The 20603-nt window shown below is 42.1% G+C and overlaps 1 protein-coding gene across 2 annotated transcripts in view; it reads right to left on the bottom strand.

Moving 5' to 3' along the window:
• mcm3ap (minichromosome maintenance complex component 3 associated protein) overlaps window positions 1-17443 on the bottom strand; it is a 78668-nt gene extending 61225 nt beyond the window's left edge. For both annotated transcript variants that reach the window (XM_087132907.1, XM_087132908.1), the window contains exons 1-10: window positions 17308-17443; window positions 14916-15018; window positions 12405-13607; window positions 11870-12078; window positions 10754-10874; window positions 9759-9929; window positions 8527-8625; window positions 6714-6856; window positions 3655-3711; window positions 814-1025 (exon numbers count right to left, since the gene is read on the bottom strand). In XM_087132907.1, coding sequence (XP_086989033.1) covers window positions 814-1025; window positions 3655-3711; window positions 6714-6856; window positions 8527-8625; window positions 9759-9929; window positions 10754-10874; window positions 11870-12078; window positions 12405-13607; window positions 14916-15018; window positions 17308-17340 — 2351 coding nt within the window. In that variant the 5' untranslated portion in view covers window positions 17341-17443. The remainder of the gene's footprint in view (window positions 1-813; window positions 1026-3654; window positions 3712-6713; window positions 6857-8526; window positions 8626-9758; window positions 9930-10753; window positions 10875-11869; window positions 12079-12404; window positions 13608-14915; window positions 15019-17307) is intronic.
• Window positions 17444-20603: the final 3160 nt, after the last annotated feature.

The following is a 20603-nucleotide window of genomic DNA, read 5'->3' as shown; positions in this document are numbered from 1 at the left end:
TTTCACACTTCATTTATGATGCATGATATTATTTGACATCCTATTCGGCTTAAAAGTGCACCCAAAAAGTTCTGGAGAGAGTAAGTTTTACAAGTAAATATTTAAAAAGCTCTGTTGCTGTGAAGGCACGTTTTATTTGTTTGGCAGGCAATTTGCATTAAATCACTCTTGAAAATTAAGGAGTACAATCTAATTTTTTAACAGGTTTTTACCCTTTAACCCTCCTATGCTGAAGTCACTCTTTGGGTCACTTGGTAAACACCTCAAAGAAGCACAGCTGTGTCGTGTTGTGCACAGCACCAACATGCAAGAGAGTGACCTTGGCCACTTGTGCATATTTGTGCTGTAAAACTAAAGGAGGGTTAATAAACCAACAGGTATTCATAACAGTGTATATTCAAGAGTTTGTCCAAACTTGTGAAAAAAATCACAAGCTTTACTTGGGTGGGACTCGAACCCATAACCTCCTACTTACTGCCGTCTTAACCACTCACCAACAGAGCTTTAAGATCAACCTGTTATTTTTAAATAACATCTCCCTGATGTAAAGCAAATCTTGAGATACGTTCTAAGCTTCCAATATGTCGGATACAGACACACAAAAAAACGAATCTCGGATCTAAGAATGAGCAAAATGTTTTAAACCTTTTTAATGAAATCATTCCACTTTATAACTACATGTACAGAGTGGCTCGAAATCATGTTGTAGAAAATGGCCATTATCAGAACCCAATGTTAAAATCAGATCTGCCTTAAGTGAGCGGTTTCACACCCTGGGAGTTGGTGTTTCCATGCCCTGGTAGGAGTGGTTACCTTGCACATTTCTCCATGAGATCTATGGCAGTCAGGTCTCGTAGATCCTGCTGTGTGATGTCCTTGCGGATTCCACGCGTCCGACTCCAGAGGAAGTCAAACCATTCCTCCCAGTGGCCGTCCTGTCCCGTGTTCATGACGTGACGCATCAGGTAGTTCATCGTCATGGTTAGGACAGGGGCTGGCCTCATCTCGTGGGGTAAGGGCTCCTCCTGAAATCACGGCAAAAATCACAATGTTTGATGTGAAGGTTGTGCATACTAAGACCGTGTCCGGAATGGGATTAAAGAGCTACAGGTAAGGCTAGGCCTGATATCTGCAGTGCATTTCCAACGGTTTGAAGACCTAGACTTGAGCTATGACAGATTTGGATGCAGCCTTAGCAGGTAAAGAGGTGACCTCATAAAAGTTATAATAAGCCACTGCATGTCATTTGTAAGTCTGCATAAATTTGAATGCATTCCAACTTTGTTGAATTTTGCAACGAATGTTATATTGTAAATTACGCTTTCTGATTTGTTTATTGGAAGTTTAAACTGGCCATTAGAAAAAGTAAATGAAAAGAGTAAATTCATAAATGTTGCATCTGAAACCACAACTGGTAATAGAAAACTGACGGTAGTTTCAAGCAGATTAGTGAATTTATCTACTTTCCTTCTTTTCATTTCCTTCCTTTTTCATGCCACACTTTATATCAGGGTGAGGTGGATTAACAAGTGCCATGGACACTCATGGACTAGCGTGAGATCACTTATCTCAACATACCTACGAGATAGCACACACCCCATTGCTGTGCACAAACAAGTGAGGCTTCCATGTGCTGCAGCCTACGCGTCTGTAATTTTCCAAGTTTTCAATCAGTATTGAGTGATGAACAATGCATGGGTTGAAGGTGGTGGACACTCATTAACCACTACCAGCTGGGGACTCCGAAATCGGAGCCGTATGGTTTATATGTGTGGCCGGGGTCTCCGACCTCGGACAAAGGAAACAGGGCCCTGTAACAAAAGACCGTACTCCGAACAAAAGACAAAGCTGCTGGGCATTACCGACATTTTTCACTCTCAAAAGTGGTGATAATCCAGCATTATTTTGAAACTGTATACCAAGGTTTGGGGCATTTAGAGCAAGCGGATTACCACCAGGGACAAAAGCTCTCCACCACCGCAGCGATGAGCCACACAGCACCGCTGCATGCTAATCTGGCCCCTATTGAAAAGAGGTCAGCAGTGCACTGAGCCAGGTTCGTGAACAAAAGACAGTTGTATAACACCGCACAATCTGGGCTCTGTTTACAAGGCTGCAGGCCTGGCTGAAATATTCGGGCATCAATGAAGGTCACCTGTCAACTTAGAGTAGTGCCTAAAGATTACTCCGCGCGGCTATAAACGACTGTTAAATGGAATGATGAATTGATGAAGGATTTTGAAAACGGAAAAAAACGATAGTCATGCCGGCCCAGCATCCTCAACGTTGAAAAATGCCCCGGCACGAAGTGGTTAAAAATAACCCTGGCATAAAAGCTGGTTCATTCTTGGGGCAAAAGCAAAAACCAAAACGATTTTGTAATGTCAGACTAAATATCAGCAAATTCATAAAAGTTGGAAACATTTTGTACATGGAAGTTCACTCAAAATGTTTCATGACATCAGATTTTCTTTGCTTTCACATTTGCCTGAAGTAAGAACCGGCCTGAAATATAAAAAGGGCGTCCGTGCAAAATGTCCTCATAGACCTGAAACGACAGCCCGCTGTGACTAAAAGATCTCCCGAGACTCTTGATCAGCCTCCAACACACACATGCATAAACCTTTGACCACTTCGCGCCGGTGGCAGTTATCAATTATGATGATGCTGGGGCGGGATAATTATCATTTTTTTCCTGTTTTCAAAATTCTTTAAAAATTCCTATCTTCATTTACTGGACGCTTACACCCACACAAAGGACTGTCTGGTTTCTACTCTAATCTGACAGACAACATCTATTGATGCTGGAGTATTTCAGCCAGGCCTGCTGCCTTGTAAAAGGAGCCCAGATTATGCGGTGTTACGTAACTTTTTTTTTGTTCACGGACCTGGCACAGTGCACTGCTGACCTCTTTCCAATAGGGGCCGGATTAGCGTGCAGCAGTACTGTGTGGCTCATCTCGTGGAGTGCATTTGTCCCCGGTGGTAATCTGCTCGCGCTAAATCCCCCAAACCCTGGTATACTGTTTCAAATAAGGCTGGATTATCTCCACTATTGAGAGAGAAACAATGTTGGTAAAGCCCAGCAGCCTGATCTTTTGTTACGAGTACGGTCCTTTGTTACAAAGCCCAGTTCCCTTGTCTGATTTCGGAGACCCCCACCACGCATATAAAGAATACATGTCCGGTACCGGAAACCCCGGCGGCAAGTGGTTAAAAAGCCTCCTAACCACCTAACCTCCTAACCACCTGACCTCCTAACCACCTGACCTCCTAACCACCTGACCTCCTAACCACCTGACCTCCTAACCACCTAACCTCCTAACCACCTGAACACAACAGGAAGAGTTGGCTGTAAAATTTATTTGGAAATCTGACATACATGTACATGATCATTATAACATGATCATCATGAACAAGTGACATTTGATAAACTTTTGAGCTGGACAGAGAGTAAGTAATTAAATTAAAAAAAAGGATACCCTGCAATATATCTGTATGGAGGAAAGGTCACACGCAACCACTAACAGATGGGCACAAAGTTTCAGTTCACGGGGAAACTTTCTCACCTCACGAGTGTGAAAGAGGAACTAAATCTGGTAAGACATTAAAAAATGGGTCAACATCAACAGAGGAACTAAAAGCTCAATTCACCTGATCTGCTGAAGACCTGCTGTACTCTTTCACAGCGGCATCATGGTTTACATGTACCTGTGTAGGGAAAAAAACAGAAAATAAATTGATGCATTTAATACCGCAACCCTCTGGAACAGATTCGTTTCAAGGCATTTAAAAAAACTGAAACAAGGCATAAAGCGTATGCCCCCTCCCTTCAAAAGATTCACTTCAGTATGATCCCCTCTGGAAAAATCCTGAGTATTTAAGCATTTAAGAAATTACTGGCCCAGAGAGTATGATCCAAAAAGTTACATGTAGTTATGAATGAGTGCCCTCATCAGAGCCCTTAAATTTCAGAACTTATCACATTCTTATGGGGATGCACATGTTCACAAAGGATATCAGCTTTCCACTGACCAGGGGTGTGATTTGGGGAAAATGAACAACCCACGAAACATTCGTCGGAGGGTTTTGCAAGTCGCGTCGGCCACAGCTTCCCTACAATTTGCTGCATATCTATTTGATTATAGGAGGAGATTCAGGTACCATACTACATGTAAGCCACCACAAGAGCTGTTCTTACTTTGAGGGATATAATTATAGCATTTACTGCAACAAAACCCTTGTCCTCATTCACTTCAATTGCAACCCCTGACTGACACCTCACTAGCATTCCTGTCAAGATGGATGGGTAAAGACCACTGACCCCCCCTCAAAGGGTATAAAGACCATCTTGTCAAAGTAGCCCAATTTAGTAATTGGATGAAATACTGCAATTGAATACTCTGTTACTGTAGACAGTCCCCACTATGAACTGCTGATAATAGCCTACAGCGTGTTTAGCTAATTCATCAAAGCCTACGCAAATGCATGAACATCTAAGCAGGACAAGAAACTGAACATGATATTGTGAAATATACTGATTTCAAAGATTTCTGAAGCTTCCAAAAGAAAGATAAATTAAGGAAATTAATATGGAGGACGTACACCGTAGGCTTTATGTGCATATAACATCCTCCCCCCTGCAAGGACACGTAAAATGTAGCTACAAACTCCAATCCAATTGCTACAACAATGCACGCAGATCAAATATGGTGCTAAAAAATTGCACACCTGGGTATGTGAATTGAAACAGGAACACAAAATGGGAATAACATATTACAGGCGTTTTGTATCCTTTCTTGAGAACTCCAAACAACAGAAAGCAAAACATTTTCAAGAAAAAAGCTCTCTGCCTATTTATAAATAAGTTACACTGCCAGAAAGATCATGCCCTGTTTCGGCACTGGTATGTTTACTATGCATTAAAAACCTCAGCCTTCTCTAGTTTCTCTGTGAGATCTACGATTCAACATTTAACTAATAACCAAGAACTAACCGGTGCTTTACATGGAAATAACTTCTCGGAAAATTTGGAAAAACCTGAGTATGTAGGAACCTCAGTAATATGCAGTTTGGAAAGCTGTCTTGGGGACAAATGGAAGTCTCTTGGTTTTCTCAACCCTTTGACAAATTTTGTGCATCAAGGTATCGCACACGTAGATGTAAATTCTGAAGGTTGGGAACAACATTAGTAAGCCGTATGAGTCCCATTTGGGTGCAGCTTTGTAATTTTATGTCTTTAGAAGGCTCTGGACAGCACTAAGTATTTGCACATGTACACACATGTACATGTACATCAGTGAAAGATCGAACAATTCTAAATATTTTCAACAGCACCCTGATCAAACTGTAATGCTTTTCATTTACTTCCTGATAAGATACTTTCATAGAAACCGGACTTAATCTTCAACTGTTTATGCTGTATGTATATTTTGATTATTTAGACAGAAACCTTCAGTTTCACATTTCAGTTTACAATTCGCTCTGGCGTGGGAAAACTGCAGGTGACAAAAGTTCTATTCTTCTCGTTCACAGCATCGACATAAAAAGCACAGGGAGTAATAGGCAACTGGCCAAACCTGTAGCGAGTACAGCTGGATGATCATCATCACTATCATTACTTTGCTTTATTTCTGAGGGTCACACTCCCAGGAGCGTGCTTCCACAACCCTGGCCCAAGTGTTAGTGCTTTGGTCATTGATACAACTTTGGTCACGCCCGTGTAATGTCATTGTCCTGACTAGATGTGAATGACAAACAAAGGTTGGGGGGTGGTTCACCACTGGCAGAAAAGCAGCAGATGCAGCAAACCCAAAAGAGTGTGTACATGTAAATAAGTGTTTCAGTCTAGAATGAGAAAAAATGTCATCTGATTAGCGTTTAAAGCAAATTGGGGTGAGGGCGGGATGAGGGGTGGAATGAGAAGTAAAGTTGGGATGAGGGTGGGATAACGAGTGAAGGTGGGGTAAGAGGTAGGGGTGGGTGGGATTAGGGTGGAGAAAGGTGTAAGGGCAGGGTGAACTGGGTTGAGTGGTAAGAGTGGGACAAGGCATGAGGGTGGGGTGGGGGATAAGGGTTGGGTGAAGGGTAAGGGAGGATTTATGAGGAAGAGTGGGTTGAGAGGCACGGCTGAGGCAAGCAGAAAGGGTGTGTAAGGGCTGAATGTGGAATGAAAGGTAAGGATGGGGGTGACGGGTAAGGGAGGATTTATGAGGAAGAGTGGGTTGAGAGGCACGGCTGAGGCAAGCAGAAAGGGTGTGTAAGGGCTGAATGCGGATTGAAAGGTAAGGATGGGGGTGACGGGTTAGGGAGGATTTATGAGGAAGAGTGGGTTGAGAGGCACAGCTGAGGCAAGCAGAAAGGGTGTGTAAGGGCTGAATGTGGATTGAAAGGTAAGGATGGGGGTGACGGGTAAGGGAGGATTTATGAGGAAGAGTGGGTTGAGAGGCACGGCTGAGGCAAGGAGAAAGGGTGTGTAAGGGCTGAATGTGGAATGAAAGGTAAGGATGGGGGTGACGGGTTAGGGTGAGATGACTGGTTGAGGATGATGTGGGATAAGGCTGCATTGAAGAATGAGGGTAGAGTAGGGGTAAGGTGCTTCATCTGAAGTGGGTGATGACTGGGTCGGTCAATACATCAAATAAATACTGCCTTGACGACTGAAGTCACACAAGACTTAAACAATGGGACACTTCTGAAACCCTTAGCCCAACCTGGTCTGTAGATCCTTGTAAGACTTCGTATGGGTGTAGTCTACGCTGGACCTCCCTCATGTAGCGCTCCTTCTCGGGACACATGTCTGGACATGTACCTTTAATAGCCCCTGGCATTGCCAGGTTGGTTTTTTTCTTCAGACCTGAACGTGTAAAATTATAAAAGTATGGATGCCTGTAAGCGGTGGGTAACCGCGATTGGTCATCAGAAATAAATGCATAAATAAATACATAAATAAATAAAAACTGAGAAATCATCATTCATGACAGTGTGCTGGTACTGTATGGCTCACAGTTTCAATGAAAGGAGAAGGTCTAAAACGGAACTTGGACGTGCTATTAACAGTCTAGAGTATTACCATATATGGGCATACTGACCTTTCCCCTCTGACACAGCAATTTTTGTCCAAATCCAACCTTATAAATATCTCAAGTTGGCAACAATGAATTTCAAATCACATTATGTCTGCAGTCAGGTTTTCTGGCACAGTCAATCAAATTTTTGTTATCGAAATTTTTCTTTGGTGTTTTGTTCCATATGCTGCAACGTTTAAGAAAAGCATCCCATAATATGGAAAAACCCATACAATCCACTGCAAAGTGCTAGAACAAGCCTTGTGATTGGTCAAATTGCACAAGATTTGTGCTGCAATGGGTCATCCAAATATGGTAATACTCCAGACTGATTAACAAGGCATGAGCGGCTTTAAAAGTCTGCAAAAGTAGTGGTTTTTTTTTAGAGGTCTTGTTGAGCAATAAACAGCCAGTTCTTATAAAGAGTTATATCACATACAGGGAAAAGCCAAAGACTTAAAATAAACTTCACATAATCACAGTCAATGGGCCCAATGTCTACATCAAATTCCTGTACAGCGTATTCAACCATGGTTGGGCGACCAAATGAAGCGCTTTGGGCTTTACCAGACTGCAAAATCAACACGGGATGGCGGCAAAGATGTACTCGGTATAGTCTTAATTTGAAAATGCAATGAATAGCAGAGAAAGAGCATGAACAATTTCCACCTGCATGTGTACAAATCCGTAGCATGCATGATGGGAAGGCACCTGCATCATCGTTGTCTAGTCCTTTCACAAGTCCAGTCACAAGACAGGTCACATGATGAAAGATGACAAAGGAATATTTCAGGCACATTTCCACTGTGACTTGACTTGTGACTTGCAATGACGTGTGAAAGCAACTCCCAGTTGTATACACACTCAAGCTGGCCTCAAAATCAATACATGAAAGGCCGATTCATTATGCCCCCCATGGTGCTCTGACAATAACAGGCGTGATTTATGTCTGACGTGTGACAGATGTACAGGTCACTTGCCACTAGCCTTTTTGAAGCATGGCGGACAAAATAGGAGGGTGAAATGTGAAGTGGATAATTTTGGAGTAAACACAAAAGATTTTACCCTATTGTGTCCACCAAAGCTCAAATAGGCTCAGGTCCGCTGTGGGCAGACCTTACGAGAACGGTCTGCTATCCCATCCACACTGGCAAATCCACTTGGATTCACCTTGAGACCAGTTTTAATTGATGACCGAACACTGAACATTTTCCCACCTGCCATCAAACCAAATCAAACAATTTAAAATTGGAAAGAAATGTATTGATCAAATTGGTCGGCCGACCTTAGCATGCTGACTGGTTCAGTACTTACAGCATTTCTTCTGGTATGGGCTACGTCATGGCATATCATGGATAGGCTGGTGAATTTCTTTTAGTGAAAAATGACAGAGGGTTTGGGAACAGGGCGCAATCAACATCAAAATGATGAACTAAATCAAGGACAGTTCGCTACTTGCCTTGTCTGATAACTCTGTCTCTGTCCTCCAGAATATCATATCTGTCTTGTGCAGTGTGGCCAACCTGCTTGCTGAGTAAATGGCCAGGAACTGACAGATCTGAACAGGTAGAGACAAAAAATAATAATCTCTCAGTGGCGGTAAACCATGTTACAGACTTCATACCAAAAAACTTTATATGGCACTGGAGGTTTCATGATATCTTCACAGGCATTGACGTGTGGCATGAAGTCCACACGATCAATCTTCAATTACAACTGAATGCACCTGAGTACAGCTACAAAGTTACAATTGGATTAAAATTCTCTTCCATGTGTACGTCCTTTGTCATTTCACTATTGAGCAGAATTTAAGTATTACGTCTATAGACGCCACTAACCACAATGTTAACGTCATGCTTTCTGCATGGTGCACTCAGTCAACATTCTCAGTGCCCCAAGGAACAAATATATTTTGCAAATGACCACTTTTGCACTAACTGCTGTAAATGAGGTGTGTCATCTTTAGTATCAGTCACAAGACTTAAGCAGACATCAGGTGCTAAACCTCATGCAAGGCCCTGCTTCACATGACGGCGGTGCTCTGTGCAGCATCTCATGGAGGAGTAAGGTTCTGCACCTTCCACACTACGAGGTGTCATGCTGTGAACCTCAAGCAAAGTAGTGCCTGGAGGACAACGTCAGGAGAGACGATGCGAGGTGCTTTATCTTGTGGGACATTGTGTGAGGGTCTCCACCTTGAAAGTCACTCATACCACTGTGTACCATAGGGAGCAAGAGGGTACACCTCACGCACGTTTGTGCAAGATGCTCTTCTGTGGGCAATGACGTGAGGTAACCTGCTACATTTCATGCAAAGCGCAGTGCATTATGCCCCTTGCCTCACATGTGAGACACTGCAACTTGGGGAGTTTGTCACGAGAGGTTTGCCTCTCGCCATATCCCCTGAGGGCAAGTAATGCTCCTCACAGACTTGGTCTTATTCCAATACTCGACTTCGGTTCCGTCTCAGGCTTCAACTGTTTTTTACCATCTGACTTTGAAATTGTAAGTGCAATAGTAAGTCAGATACTGCCGCAAAACATGCAAAAGAGCCCATTTTTATAGTACTTCAATTTAATGTCAAGGCTTCAGGCCCACAATCGGATTGGTTTCGGAGACCAAGCCTGAGACAGAGACGAAATTGAGTATTGGAAAACGGCCTAGGTACAACGGAATGAACTGGTTACTCACTAGTTGTCTTCTGATGGCCTGCTGCTGAAGTCGTGCTGCTAATCTGCTTCACGATGCTACTACCATCCTCAGGATTCACTTTTGCCTCTATCTTGCGGTTGAACATTGCCAGGGACGGCCTCACACCGATTTGTTTGCTCTCTGTGTGTTTTGTCGAGGACACCTTGTGGTCTGAGGGTAAGAATTCAAAGATGGCAAGCCAGAAAGTTACAAAAAGCGTAACACACAATACAATGTAAGGAATACTTTCTAGAATAGGTCTCCATTTATACCAACTCTTTGTAGAAAAAGCACGCACTGCAGCAGGACAGGGTAGTTAGACCTTTGCTGCATTTTTTTGTTGGGAAAGTTGGCACCAGTTGGGGATTTGTCCCCACATCTGGGATTTAAATATCTGCTCGTCCTCTCGCACTGTTACAAATTGCCTGTCGTCTCCCAGCAACTGATCTAGAAACTGTTACCCCTTGGTGCTATCTGAGGCCATTTCCAGTGCACTTAATACTTTGGATGAAAGCAGGAATGCTTAATTACCAGTGTTACAGATTTGTGAAATAAATAGAGGATTGTAACTTCTGTACCAGCACCAATTGGCAATCCTGAATCATTTTGGCCAGTCCTCAGCAAAGGTGCACAGGTGGATAGATGAGACACTGTACTTCAAGTTCACCTACTTACAAGTAGTGATTGGGACATACATGTACATCAGAGCTGTTTATAGAGAGAGTTGCACCAACTTCAGACTTTGGAACCAAAATGGCTGTTCATTATGTGTGCAGTACACTGTGCAGCTGTTGTGTGCCAACTGCCGACGTGAACTGTGCATAATCCACCATTTTGGTTCCAACAATTGAACCACTGACATGCAAGTAGACTGCCCTCTATGATCCCCATAACAAGTCAATTAGATTGAATACTCCTCCCTTTATCTTCAATTTTTGTCTTCCCCCTTGGCTTTTCTTGGAGTCGTTTCACCTGGAGTCGTACGAAGTACCCACCATCTTGTGAGGGTCTGTTCTCCGATTTAGGTCCTGGGTCCCCTTGCCTCCAGAATATGGCTACTGGTTTAGTGCCTCGTTTCAAAACTCGGGCCTTCTTCTTAGCATAGGCTGCTGAATCCTGGCACACAAAGAAAAAGGACCACTATGAGTGACTTATGATTTATCTGCAGAGACAGCCCACTATTTTTTCAATCATCTTCTTGGGTAATCTAGCACAAAACTATTTTTCACAAACACTATCAGGAAATATGCAGTGGGTATTCAGCTCCACTTGTTTGTATGCATATTACTACGTGTTACATCAATACAAACAAGATTCTCCTAACACCTGTATGGTTAACCCTAACTGCCCAAAACCTGCCATACTCCAACAGCAGGTTTTGGCAGGTTTGGTACCGTACCGTAGGAACCTGCTGTTGAATTTTGTGAGACTTGGGATGAAAGGCCCAGGGAGATGGTGTTGGATTCTGTGTGAGTTGGACACACACGGGTCACTGTGTGCAGTGTCTGGCTTGTTGTACCAATTGTTGGACTATGCTTGATTTTGTCAGGTTTGGTACTGTTCAATGCAAGTCATCCTATACTGCATAGACCCATCCATACCATATCACTCAAACTCCAACAGGCTCATTCTGTTGGAGTTTATCAGGTTTGGTGCAGTAACCTGCATATGTACAAGTACATAGACAAGTACATGAACCTGTTGGATTTTGTGAGGTTCAGTATGCTTCCTAATGCAAGAGCCTAGGGGGTTAGGGTTAATTTGGGGAAATTTTAGGAACATGTGGTTTGGATTCACAAACAAATGTTTAAAGATTGGTTTAGATTCACAAACAAATGTTTAAAGATACATGTACAATGTACATGTGATCTAAGATTTCCAAAATCTGGCCATGAAAATTTTGAGATGAAGTCTTCTTTGCGAAACTAGTCAGGACACTTTTTGGAAATTTCATGTTTGCTATTTTACCCAACTTAGATTTTAAGCAAGGAGTGGCAAGCCTTTTAATCTTTTTATTTCTTTTTTGAAGGCCTAAAACGTCTGTAGCCCAGTAGATTTCTAGAGTTACTGCACACATTTGAAAACTAAACCTAAAAGATACATAAACTTACATGATCCGCAAAATAAACAATGGCAGAGTGTTTAGCAGCATTGGTGAAGACACGGGTGACTGGGCCATACTGTGAGAAAAAGTCCTTAAGGTAGGCTCGTGAGTTGGCCACTGGTGGCACCCCCTTGATGACAATGGCCTGCAGTTTCTTGATCTCCTCTGGGCTGGCGAACCGTCGGGAGGAAGAACTGGAAGAAGAGGATCGGCGGCCTGAGGAAGAAGTGAGGAAAGGAATGGACAAACTCCACACGATGAAGACGTGCTCTGGAAAGTCCTTTGCCAGTCAGCCCAACATGCCAATGTTTGAATAGATTCTCAAGGTAATAACTAAGCAGTCTACACAATGGTGGCATAACAGATTTCTGCTTTTGCAAATGCAGCTTTACGATTTTGTTTTGTGATGAATGCATGAAGAGGGAACGGTGGCCCTAAATAGACATCAGTCGCAATGTGACCACTTTGTCAATGCAGGTGATTTTGGGGTCAAATATTGGGTCTCATAATCTTAACTTGGGTGAAGAAGGGCAAACACTGACCTGGCTTGCTTTCATCTCTGGTCTTCTTAATTTCATCTTCACTGGACCTGCCTGGGCTTTGTTTTCTTTTCTCTGGGCTGCGGCTGCGGCTGCGACTTTTATGAGTCTTGCTGGTCAATGCATGGCTATCACTTGGCTGATCCCCTCTGGGTGAGTCATGACTTCTCCCACTAGCTTCAGCTATGGCTTTCCCAAACAGGCCCAATCTCTTGATCAGGGGCTTCTTCTGCCTGGCATCCTTCTTGCTCGTGTCTGCTCCGAATGTCTCTAGATCGGTTATATCACTTGAGGTAGATGAGAAAGGGTCGTTGAAGGCCATGAGAGTTCGTTTGGAGGCAGCTTCTGACCGACTCGGGGAGAGCTGCCTCTTTGCTGGAACATCACCATGGTCACGGCGACTTGATAGCTCTATAACTTTCCCAAACAGCACTTTACCCTGAGGCTTAAATTCTAGCTCTCTGGACACTTCTTTCCCAAAGAGAATTTCGGGCTTTGGTGCCGATTTTCCAAAAAGCAGAGAGCTAGACTCTGTGCTCTTGGGCGCAGGCTTGCCGAAGAGGTTCCTGGTCACAGAATCCACACCTGGAGAAGCTTCTTTGCTTCTGAAGAGCGATTCAGGCACCTCTGTTGCTGAGGAATGTAGAGACACTTCTTGAGGGCGTTTAGCAAATGGATTTGCCGTTGAGTCCTGTGCAGAAAGACTGCCAGCCGAGTTGGTCCCTTTGTGTGAGGTTTGCAAGTCATCTGCAGAGGCATTCCCAGACAGGGGTCTGATAGGGAAGAAGTTGCTTGTCTCAGCTTGAAATACACTTCTTCTGGTAGGTGAAGCCTGGTACTGCTTTTCAGACCCAGGTGCTTCAGATTCCTCCGCAGATTTTTGAGGGGAATTAAATATCCCACTGCTGACACCACCTCCAGGCAATGTCTTATCAGAGGGTGGACTTGAGGACACGCCAGCACTCTTACCAAACAGTTTAAATGGTCCCTGGGGAACTGAGGTTGGTTGCGAGGTGACCACCCGTCTGGGTTGATCTGGCTCTGTGTCAGGGGTATCAGCACCTGACGACTGGCCCCCTACGTTTGCTTGGATGACAAGGTGGGTACCAGATAAAGGGGAATCTGTAGCGATGACTCTACGTCCTCCAAAGATCCCACCTGCTGAATGATGATCGTCCTCCTCCATTGAGCGTCTCTGATGTCTTCCTGCTCAAACAACGACAAACGCCTCAAAATGATGAAATTCAAAAGACCATGAATGTGTGAAATGGCTCAAATGTACCGGTACATACCAAGAACCTATCAGATCTTCCAAATCCACCAGCAAGTTGCGATGAATTTTGCAGGACTGTGGAATGTAAAGCTCAGCCACTTTTATCCTACACTGGATTTGACTTACTTATCAGTTCATGTCATAGGATATGGTAAACAATAAAACAACCTTTGTGTTTGTTGTTTAGGTCGAATAAATAGTTATAATAATAACCTGGATAATACATATGGTCAGCTGAGAGGTTCAACTCCACAGCTTACCCCCCAGTTTATTTATTTTTGCACAGTTTCCACTGCTTTTGTAAACACACTCCATGTCTGGCAAGTCCACGGAAGCAGACTGGGCATTGAACATGCTTGGTCAGTTGCCAGAGGCAGTCTCCAACAAAATATTCCAGAGTAGATTTTTTGCAGTATCCAGACAAAGAACATGAAATAACACTTCATGGTAGGCCATCAAAGTGTTGAAAATCACATTGTGGTAAGAAATGTCCTACAAATACTGAACAAAAGACTCTCAAGAGTCAGCATTGTGAGGATTTGCTTGGGTTGAAAGTTGGCTGATCTCTATTGAGAGGTTTTTTGAAAGTGATATTCTACAGCCATAAAAGAGTTCTGTCCACAAGTGGCTAATAGTTCAAATTTGTAGAGTGGGCCATTACAGCCAATGCATACATGTACCTGCGAACATTGGACAGTTAGAAATTGGAACGTCCATTTTACGCAAAATGCACAGCTGTACAAGAGAAGCTATTTTATGGACATGTACACACACGCATGTGTGCATAACTGCCACTTTGACAAAATAGAGAGCAACCTCTTTTTTCTACAAATACCATCCTCTTTTGCTGGGATTTTTTTCTTTTTCTTTTTTTTCTTTTCATAGAAATTGCAACTTTCTGATTTTTGAAGTCTGAGAACTAAAAACTGTGACAGTTCCAATTCAATCAGAATGTCTGGCGAGTATGCCAATGGCTTCTTGTATCATGGAGGATTTTGGAGGATCCAGGAAGGTTCCTACCAGTAGGAAAAGTAATAAGAGTTACGTGTAGGGTTTAATTTTACATTTCCAACTGATTCAGTGATCACTGTTCCCACGAGGTAAGAACCCAGTAACCCAGAAATGTCACGGTGCTCACCACTTTGGAGTGTCTGCTGAGTACTTGTTTACATTTCTTCAGTATTTCTATTTACCAGTGTAAATCTCACCGTTGTTTACCCTACGACATGCGCAGTACTCACTTGTGCCTCTTTCCTGCCTCAGTGGGTCATCAGGAACCGCATCCCTGGGAGACTTTACTCCTCTTGCCCCACTCTGGGAAAGGCGACGCAGGGCTTCTTTTTTCTGAAAGTGACAAATTTGGATTTTTCACATGAATGATGCTTGATGTCACTGTTTTTGAGGTCTTGTATGATACATGTACATGTATAAATGAACGAGCTTGAAGCCCATCAAAAAAGACGGTTAGTAACAGGTTTTGGAGGGAACCCTGTTTTGGAATACAATTATGGGACTCAATGAACAAAGCGCATGGTTTGCCGTGATCCAGATTTAATACAGTCAGAAGTAAACTGATACTATGCAGGCCTCTATGTCCCATTCCTGCCAGTGAAACTGAATTCCCCCATTGGTGTACATGTCATGTAAAAGTACAATTTAAATGTACAATGTATGTGAGTGCTATCCCTTGATCTATGAACTTCATCATTCTGCTTTGGAGAGGCAATATGACAACCTGCATACATGTAGTTCTCAGTATATGTGAGCACATTCTTAAACTGTGCGACTTCCAGCACCAGGTACTGTCCACTTTAGCACGTTTCTGCTACTTGAGCTGACCGTTAATTTTTTGGGGGGGGATAAGTTTTGCCAACACATGAGACAATATTAGCCTTGTTTTGAGTCAAATCCTACGTTGAATACTATGATATGCATCCTTTTTGTTTAAATGCAACAGGGAAAGAATTCCATAATCCGGACACCACTAATTTTTCCTTGCAGTGAATAGCCATCTGAAAGCAATGAAATGTCCAACAAGTCAAAGTTAGCAGTGAAAATATTGAGGTATTCACTTAGAAAACAGAATTGTTCAGACCACTCTCATATGCTTTGTGCACAGGTGTCAAGTGGCTTCCCTCTATGGAATTCTTTCCTAAACGGCTCCTAAGAATTTATTTCAAAGGGATGAAAGTCCAAAATATCACTAACTGTAGGTCTTCATTATATCGCCACAACTGTCAATATGTTGGGCACGATCAGTTAATTTGTCTATCTTTGTGGCATCTGTCAATCTTATCACACAATTTGCCTATAATTCTGCACTCAACCAATTGTCTTTTCTTCCTACAGGTAGCTAATTAGCAGTTGTTGACATGGTGAAAGCATGGTGGTGGAAGACACTGTTTGGAAAAAGGTAAAAAGCCCAAAGCTTTGGCTGGACTGGTACATGTATGAGATTCAGATTTCATACAGGCGCATAAATAACTTAACGGGAATAAATATGTGCTTGGCTGTTGCGTTTAAGACCGGCTCAGGAGAACGGACAAGACTAATCCCTGAGCCATGGAATTAGTCTCGTCCATTCTCCTGAGCCAGTCTTAAACGTTAGTTTAAGACTAGCCAGCATTATTCCCATTCATACCTTTTTATGAAAAACATTTTATTAAAAGAGTCAAAAGAAGTCAACAAATGATGGATTTCTAACAATTTTGTTCCAAAACTTTACTTTCATTTTTCCCAACACCCCTGCCCATTTTATGGTATATTCCTTTTAAAAGTTGTCCAACAGAATCCCCCTCAATGAACTATTAAATGTGAATACACGATCACATGACACGTTCCAACCAATCAATAGGAATAGAAAAACTGTCCCAGGTATTTATGACTACAGGATTGACTAGTATATTATGCCTAGTATAATGCGGTCACATGACTGGGCTACATTATACAGTAAGTAATATCGCACACAACACATACAAATTTACAATGTACCTTTAATATACCCCCAGAACTGTGGGGTCCGATGGACGTCGGACCCCACAGTTCTGGGGATACGCTACCTTAAATAGCAAAGGCCTAGCAAGCATTATGTTAGCTCAGGTGATATGTCAGTCTTTATTTGTTGCAGGATAATAGCAACTTAGCTGAGGTCAATGAGATCAGTCTAAACTTTGTAGAAGTTTAGCATTATGATCAAGTTCCCTCAGACACCATACTTTCAGTTTTAGCCAGCCACTGTATGATGTGGCACTGTGCATGTTATCAGTGACGGGCATAACACAACCGGTTCATGGTACTACTAGCTCTATGTTCTTTACTCTATGCTCCATTATCCACACAACTTGGCCTACATGTACATTATCATGCTTGTACATGCATGACACGATTGCTACCCCGCCATACCATACTACAAGCATTTATCAGGCGGCTGGGCCTAACGTTACATTTCAGTTATATTTGTACAGTTACATGAATCGTACTTTAGGCTTAACTAGTTGTAGCCTAAGGACCTTTTGCATGATTTGCGATTGCGCGCTACAGTCGCGGCGCGCGACGAACACCATAGTTGTGGGAGAAACAAAAGCTCAAAGGATAGGACCTACGCTAATTACACACTTTTAGCAATACTAGTACCTTTTTTTGATTGTAATAACTTCGGCTGCTCATGCTGACTTTCAAGTAGCAGATAGTCCTACACGAAAGTCACGTGTGCACGGACATGTATCGATGCATCGTATGTACATGTACATGGGCGCATTCAACCCTTTCGCGAACCCTGACGTGATGACACAGCTTGGGCTCGCTAGCTGCGCGCATATGAAGGCGTTATTTACACGGCCATATGCAGCCTGACTACGAGGGCCGATCGCGGACGAACATTTCTTTTATTTTGCCAAGATTGTCTATTAAATGCTTTGATGGAAGTTGAGCAACTCTGACAAACTCGTTAAAGCCCTTAGTACAGGAGTTGCGATTTTCATTTGAAATATTGGATCAGGAAAATTTCCTTATAGTATTTACCTCGCCAATATTTCGAGCCATACTTTGAGTTTGCACTCACAAAGTTTCGTTCTATCGTCTAGGGCAGTATCCAAGAACTTGCGATGAGCGCAGATAACAGAAAAGTTAGAGGTATTTTCAATTTTTGCCGAGTCGCATACTGTACGCGTACGGTCACGATGTATGATATCTCTACTCGCTTCAGTACCACGAAGTTGGCCCATTCCTCCCTCCCCAACTGGAAATTTACAGGATAAATTTACAGGATGCTAAACAAATATCTAAATATGGGTTCTTCTTGTAATAATTATCAATTATGAAACAAATCATATAGGGAAACTGATTTGGTACTTACAGACTGTGGGCCAAGCAATGAAAATATTGCTAGATTTTTCCTTTGTAACCCCCACTGGTATCTAGCTAAAATGTTGCCAATAGGTAGTTGAAAGGGCACTTATAAATGGTGTACAACTCAAGGGAAAAATTTGCCCACTAATTACTTAATCCAAGAGAAAATGCAATTGTAATAGCGCCCTCTGTTGGTCAAATATGGAGAACTATGTACAAAGTCTATGAAAAAATTTGGAATGCCGTGATGAATGACATATGTTTTTCAAAAAATGCTAAGGACAAGGAAGCAGGACAGCAATGTGAAAATTTACGTAACCAATTTTTTTAATGTAACCTGGCCATTTGGATATACTAATACTATACCCAGCAAGAAATGAGACCGAGGAGTGCCCCCCCCAACATGTCCAATCCCTATACACATTCCAGGCTATTGTTACTTAACACATCCCCCCAAGATGTCAGCAAGGAATTCCCCAGATTCCTGCGAGACTGTGACCAACACAAAGCAGGGAAGGGGGGTTCTCTCCGTCTCATACCTTGCTGCATATGACTAATACACCCGGAAAAAGCATTTCCTTTAAATGTTGAAATACATATATGCCTCAAACTTTCAAAGTTTTGTATATTTATAATATACATTTTATTGTACATGTAAACTGATCAGATGGAAGTAAAATCTCTTTACTTCATCAAATCAGCAAATCAATTGAGTCGTCTTAATCAACCAACGAATAAATCATTTACTCAACCACTCAATTTGTCATGTCCATATAAATATACATTTTATTTTGTTTCAGAAAAAGAATACCAACACAAATCTACATGTTATTTACATTGATTCTTGCAAACAAGAATAATACACAATGTTGCTGGAAATATGTAAATTATTAAAAATTAAAAAGTTTGCATGGAAAATAATGTTCTGTGGCTGATAGAACATGCCTGCGAAATGTAGATATCCAGTGCAAACAGACAAATGCTCTTACGGTTCAATGGTTAAATAAAAGAATACAGTATCCCTGACAAAAATCCCATTTCCTAATACACTCCCTACATCCTAAGTACAGATGTATGTATTCAAATGACTAAAATGAACATAGCCAGTGGCAGCAAAGCATTAAAAAATGTAGTTTTCAAATGGGAGGGCATCCTAATACACACGTTGCTTTGTTAACCCATTAAACCTTACAGTCCTGAATCTTCCAAGTTTCATATAATTTTTCACACCCCTAGGGAGTTAGGGTTAAATTGTTCATGTACACAGTTATTATTTAGCTCAGTGCATACATGTAACAATCATTTTAGAGGTTTTACATGTTACTTTTTTTTATTTGTACCCTGGTAATGACATTATGAAAAGCATATATTTACAAAACTGCTCATTTGCACGTGGCATTACAATAATGACTTATGTTCTGATCGATAAAGCCCCCCCAAACTCCGGTTTCTGGCCACAAGTTGGATCTAAAAGTTGGATCATCATCATCAGCATCCTCATCATCCTCATCCTCATCATCACCATCTAAACCACGCTGAAAGTAGGCAGCATCAGAAATCCTGGCAAAACTAACAAGTTTCGCAGGTTTGGGGCACCATCTTAGATCAAATTAAAACTTTTTTATTTTGCTGACGCGCATGAATAGAACGATGCACGCCCTGACCAAAAACCGGAGACTTTTATGGCATAAAAGATATTCCTCTCATTTTTATAAAAGTTAATTTTGCTTTCAAATTCCTTGTAGTGTCGATTGTCTGTGACATGTTGTCACTTTTGTAAATAATAAAGGAACTGTAAATAAAGGGAATAAATGGTGTGTCCAATTGCAAGTTAAAATGGTAAGTATATGTTTAAAGTATGTTCTGAAACATAACCAGTAATTTATTTTCTATCAAATCCCAACATGTGATATACAACTAGCAACCTATCCTAGCTACAGGTGTTAAGTATAATGTACCTGTACATGTATTTCAGTTGAGAGCTCCTTTCAGTGGTGGGATAGCTGTCACAGTACGCGTACCGTCTACTCATTATCAGCGTCTGTGTCATTACTGTCATTGTCGTCGTTTTCGTCATCTTCAACATCTTCGTCTGTGGTTTGATTCCTACAATCAGTGCATTTGCGCAGATCTGTGCAAGAAATATTGTACTGACGACATGAACACCTCCCTTTGCCTGTGCCAGATGGCTGCTCACAACTTGCCTTTTTACATGCACAATATGTCAGTTCAAGCAAACTATTAGGAGCAGGTGGCATATCTCCCCAGAGAATGTTCAACTCATCATTTTGCAACTCCCAACCATGCCCGTGTGGACTTGGAACATCTGGAAATTGCTCAAGACAGGCAGAGTGGAAAGCAGCTTGATAGTTAGCTCTCAATGTGTGTGCCCTAAGAGAGTCCTTTGAGGGTGGAAGTCGAGCCCCTGATTTTGTAAGCATAACAAACATGTTGTATCTTGCCTCATTCATACTCAGGAAATCTTGCTTGTACAATCGGCAAACTTCTCCACACCTGTAAATAAGTTGTCACTGGCAGTAAAGGTGCTCCCGAACTGCTTGAATGTGGCCTGGCAATCTTCG

The sequence above is a fragment of the Acanthaster planci genome, linkage group LG02, assembly GCF_054643075.1.
Source record: "Acanthaster planci isolate LZ-2023a linkage group LG02, COTS_SCS, whole genome shotgun sequence".
Lineage (NCBI taxonomy): Eukaryota > Metazoa > Echinodermata > Asteroidea > Valvatida > Acanthasteridae > Acanthaster > Acanthaster planci.
This window is presented reverse-complemented; position numbering and strand designations above follow the sequence as displayed.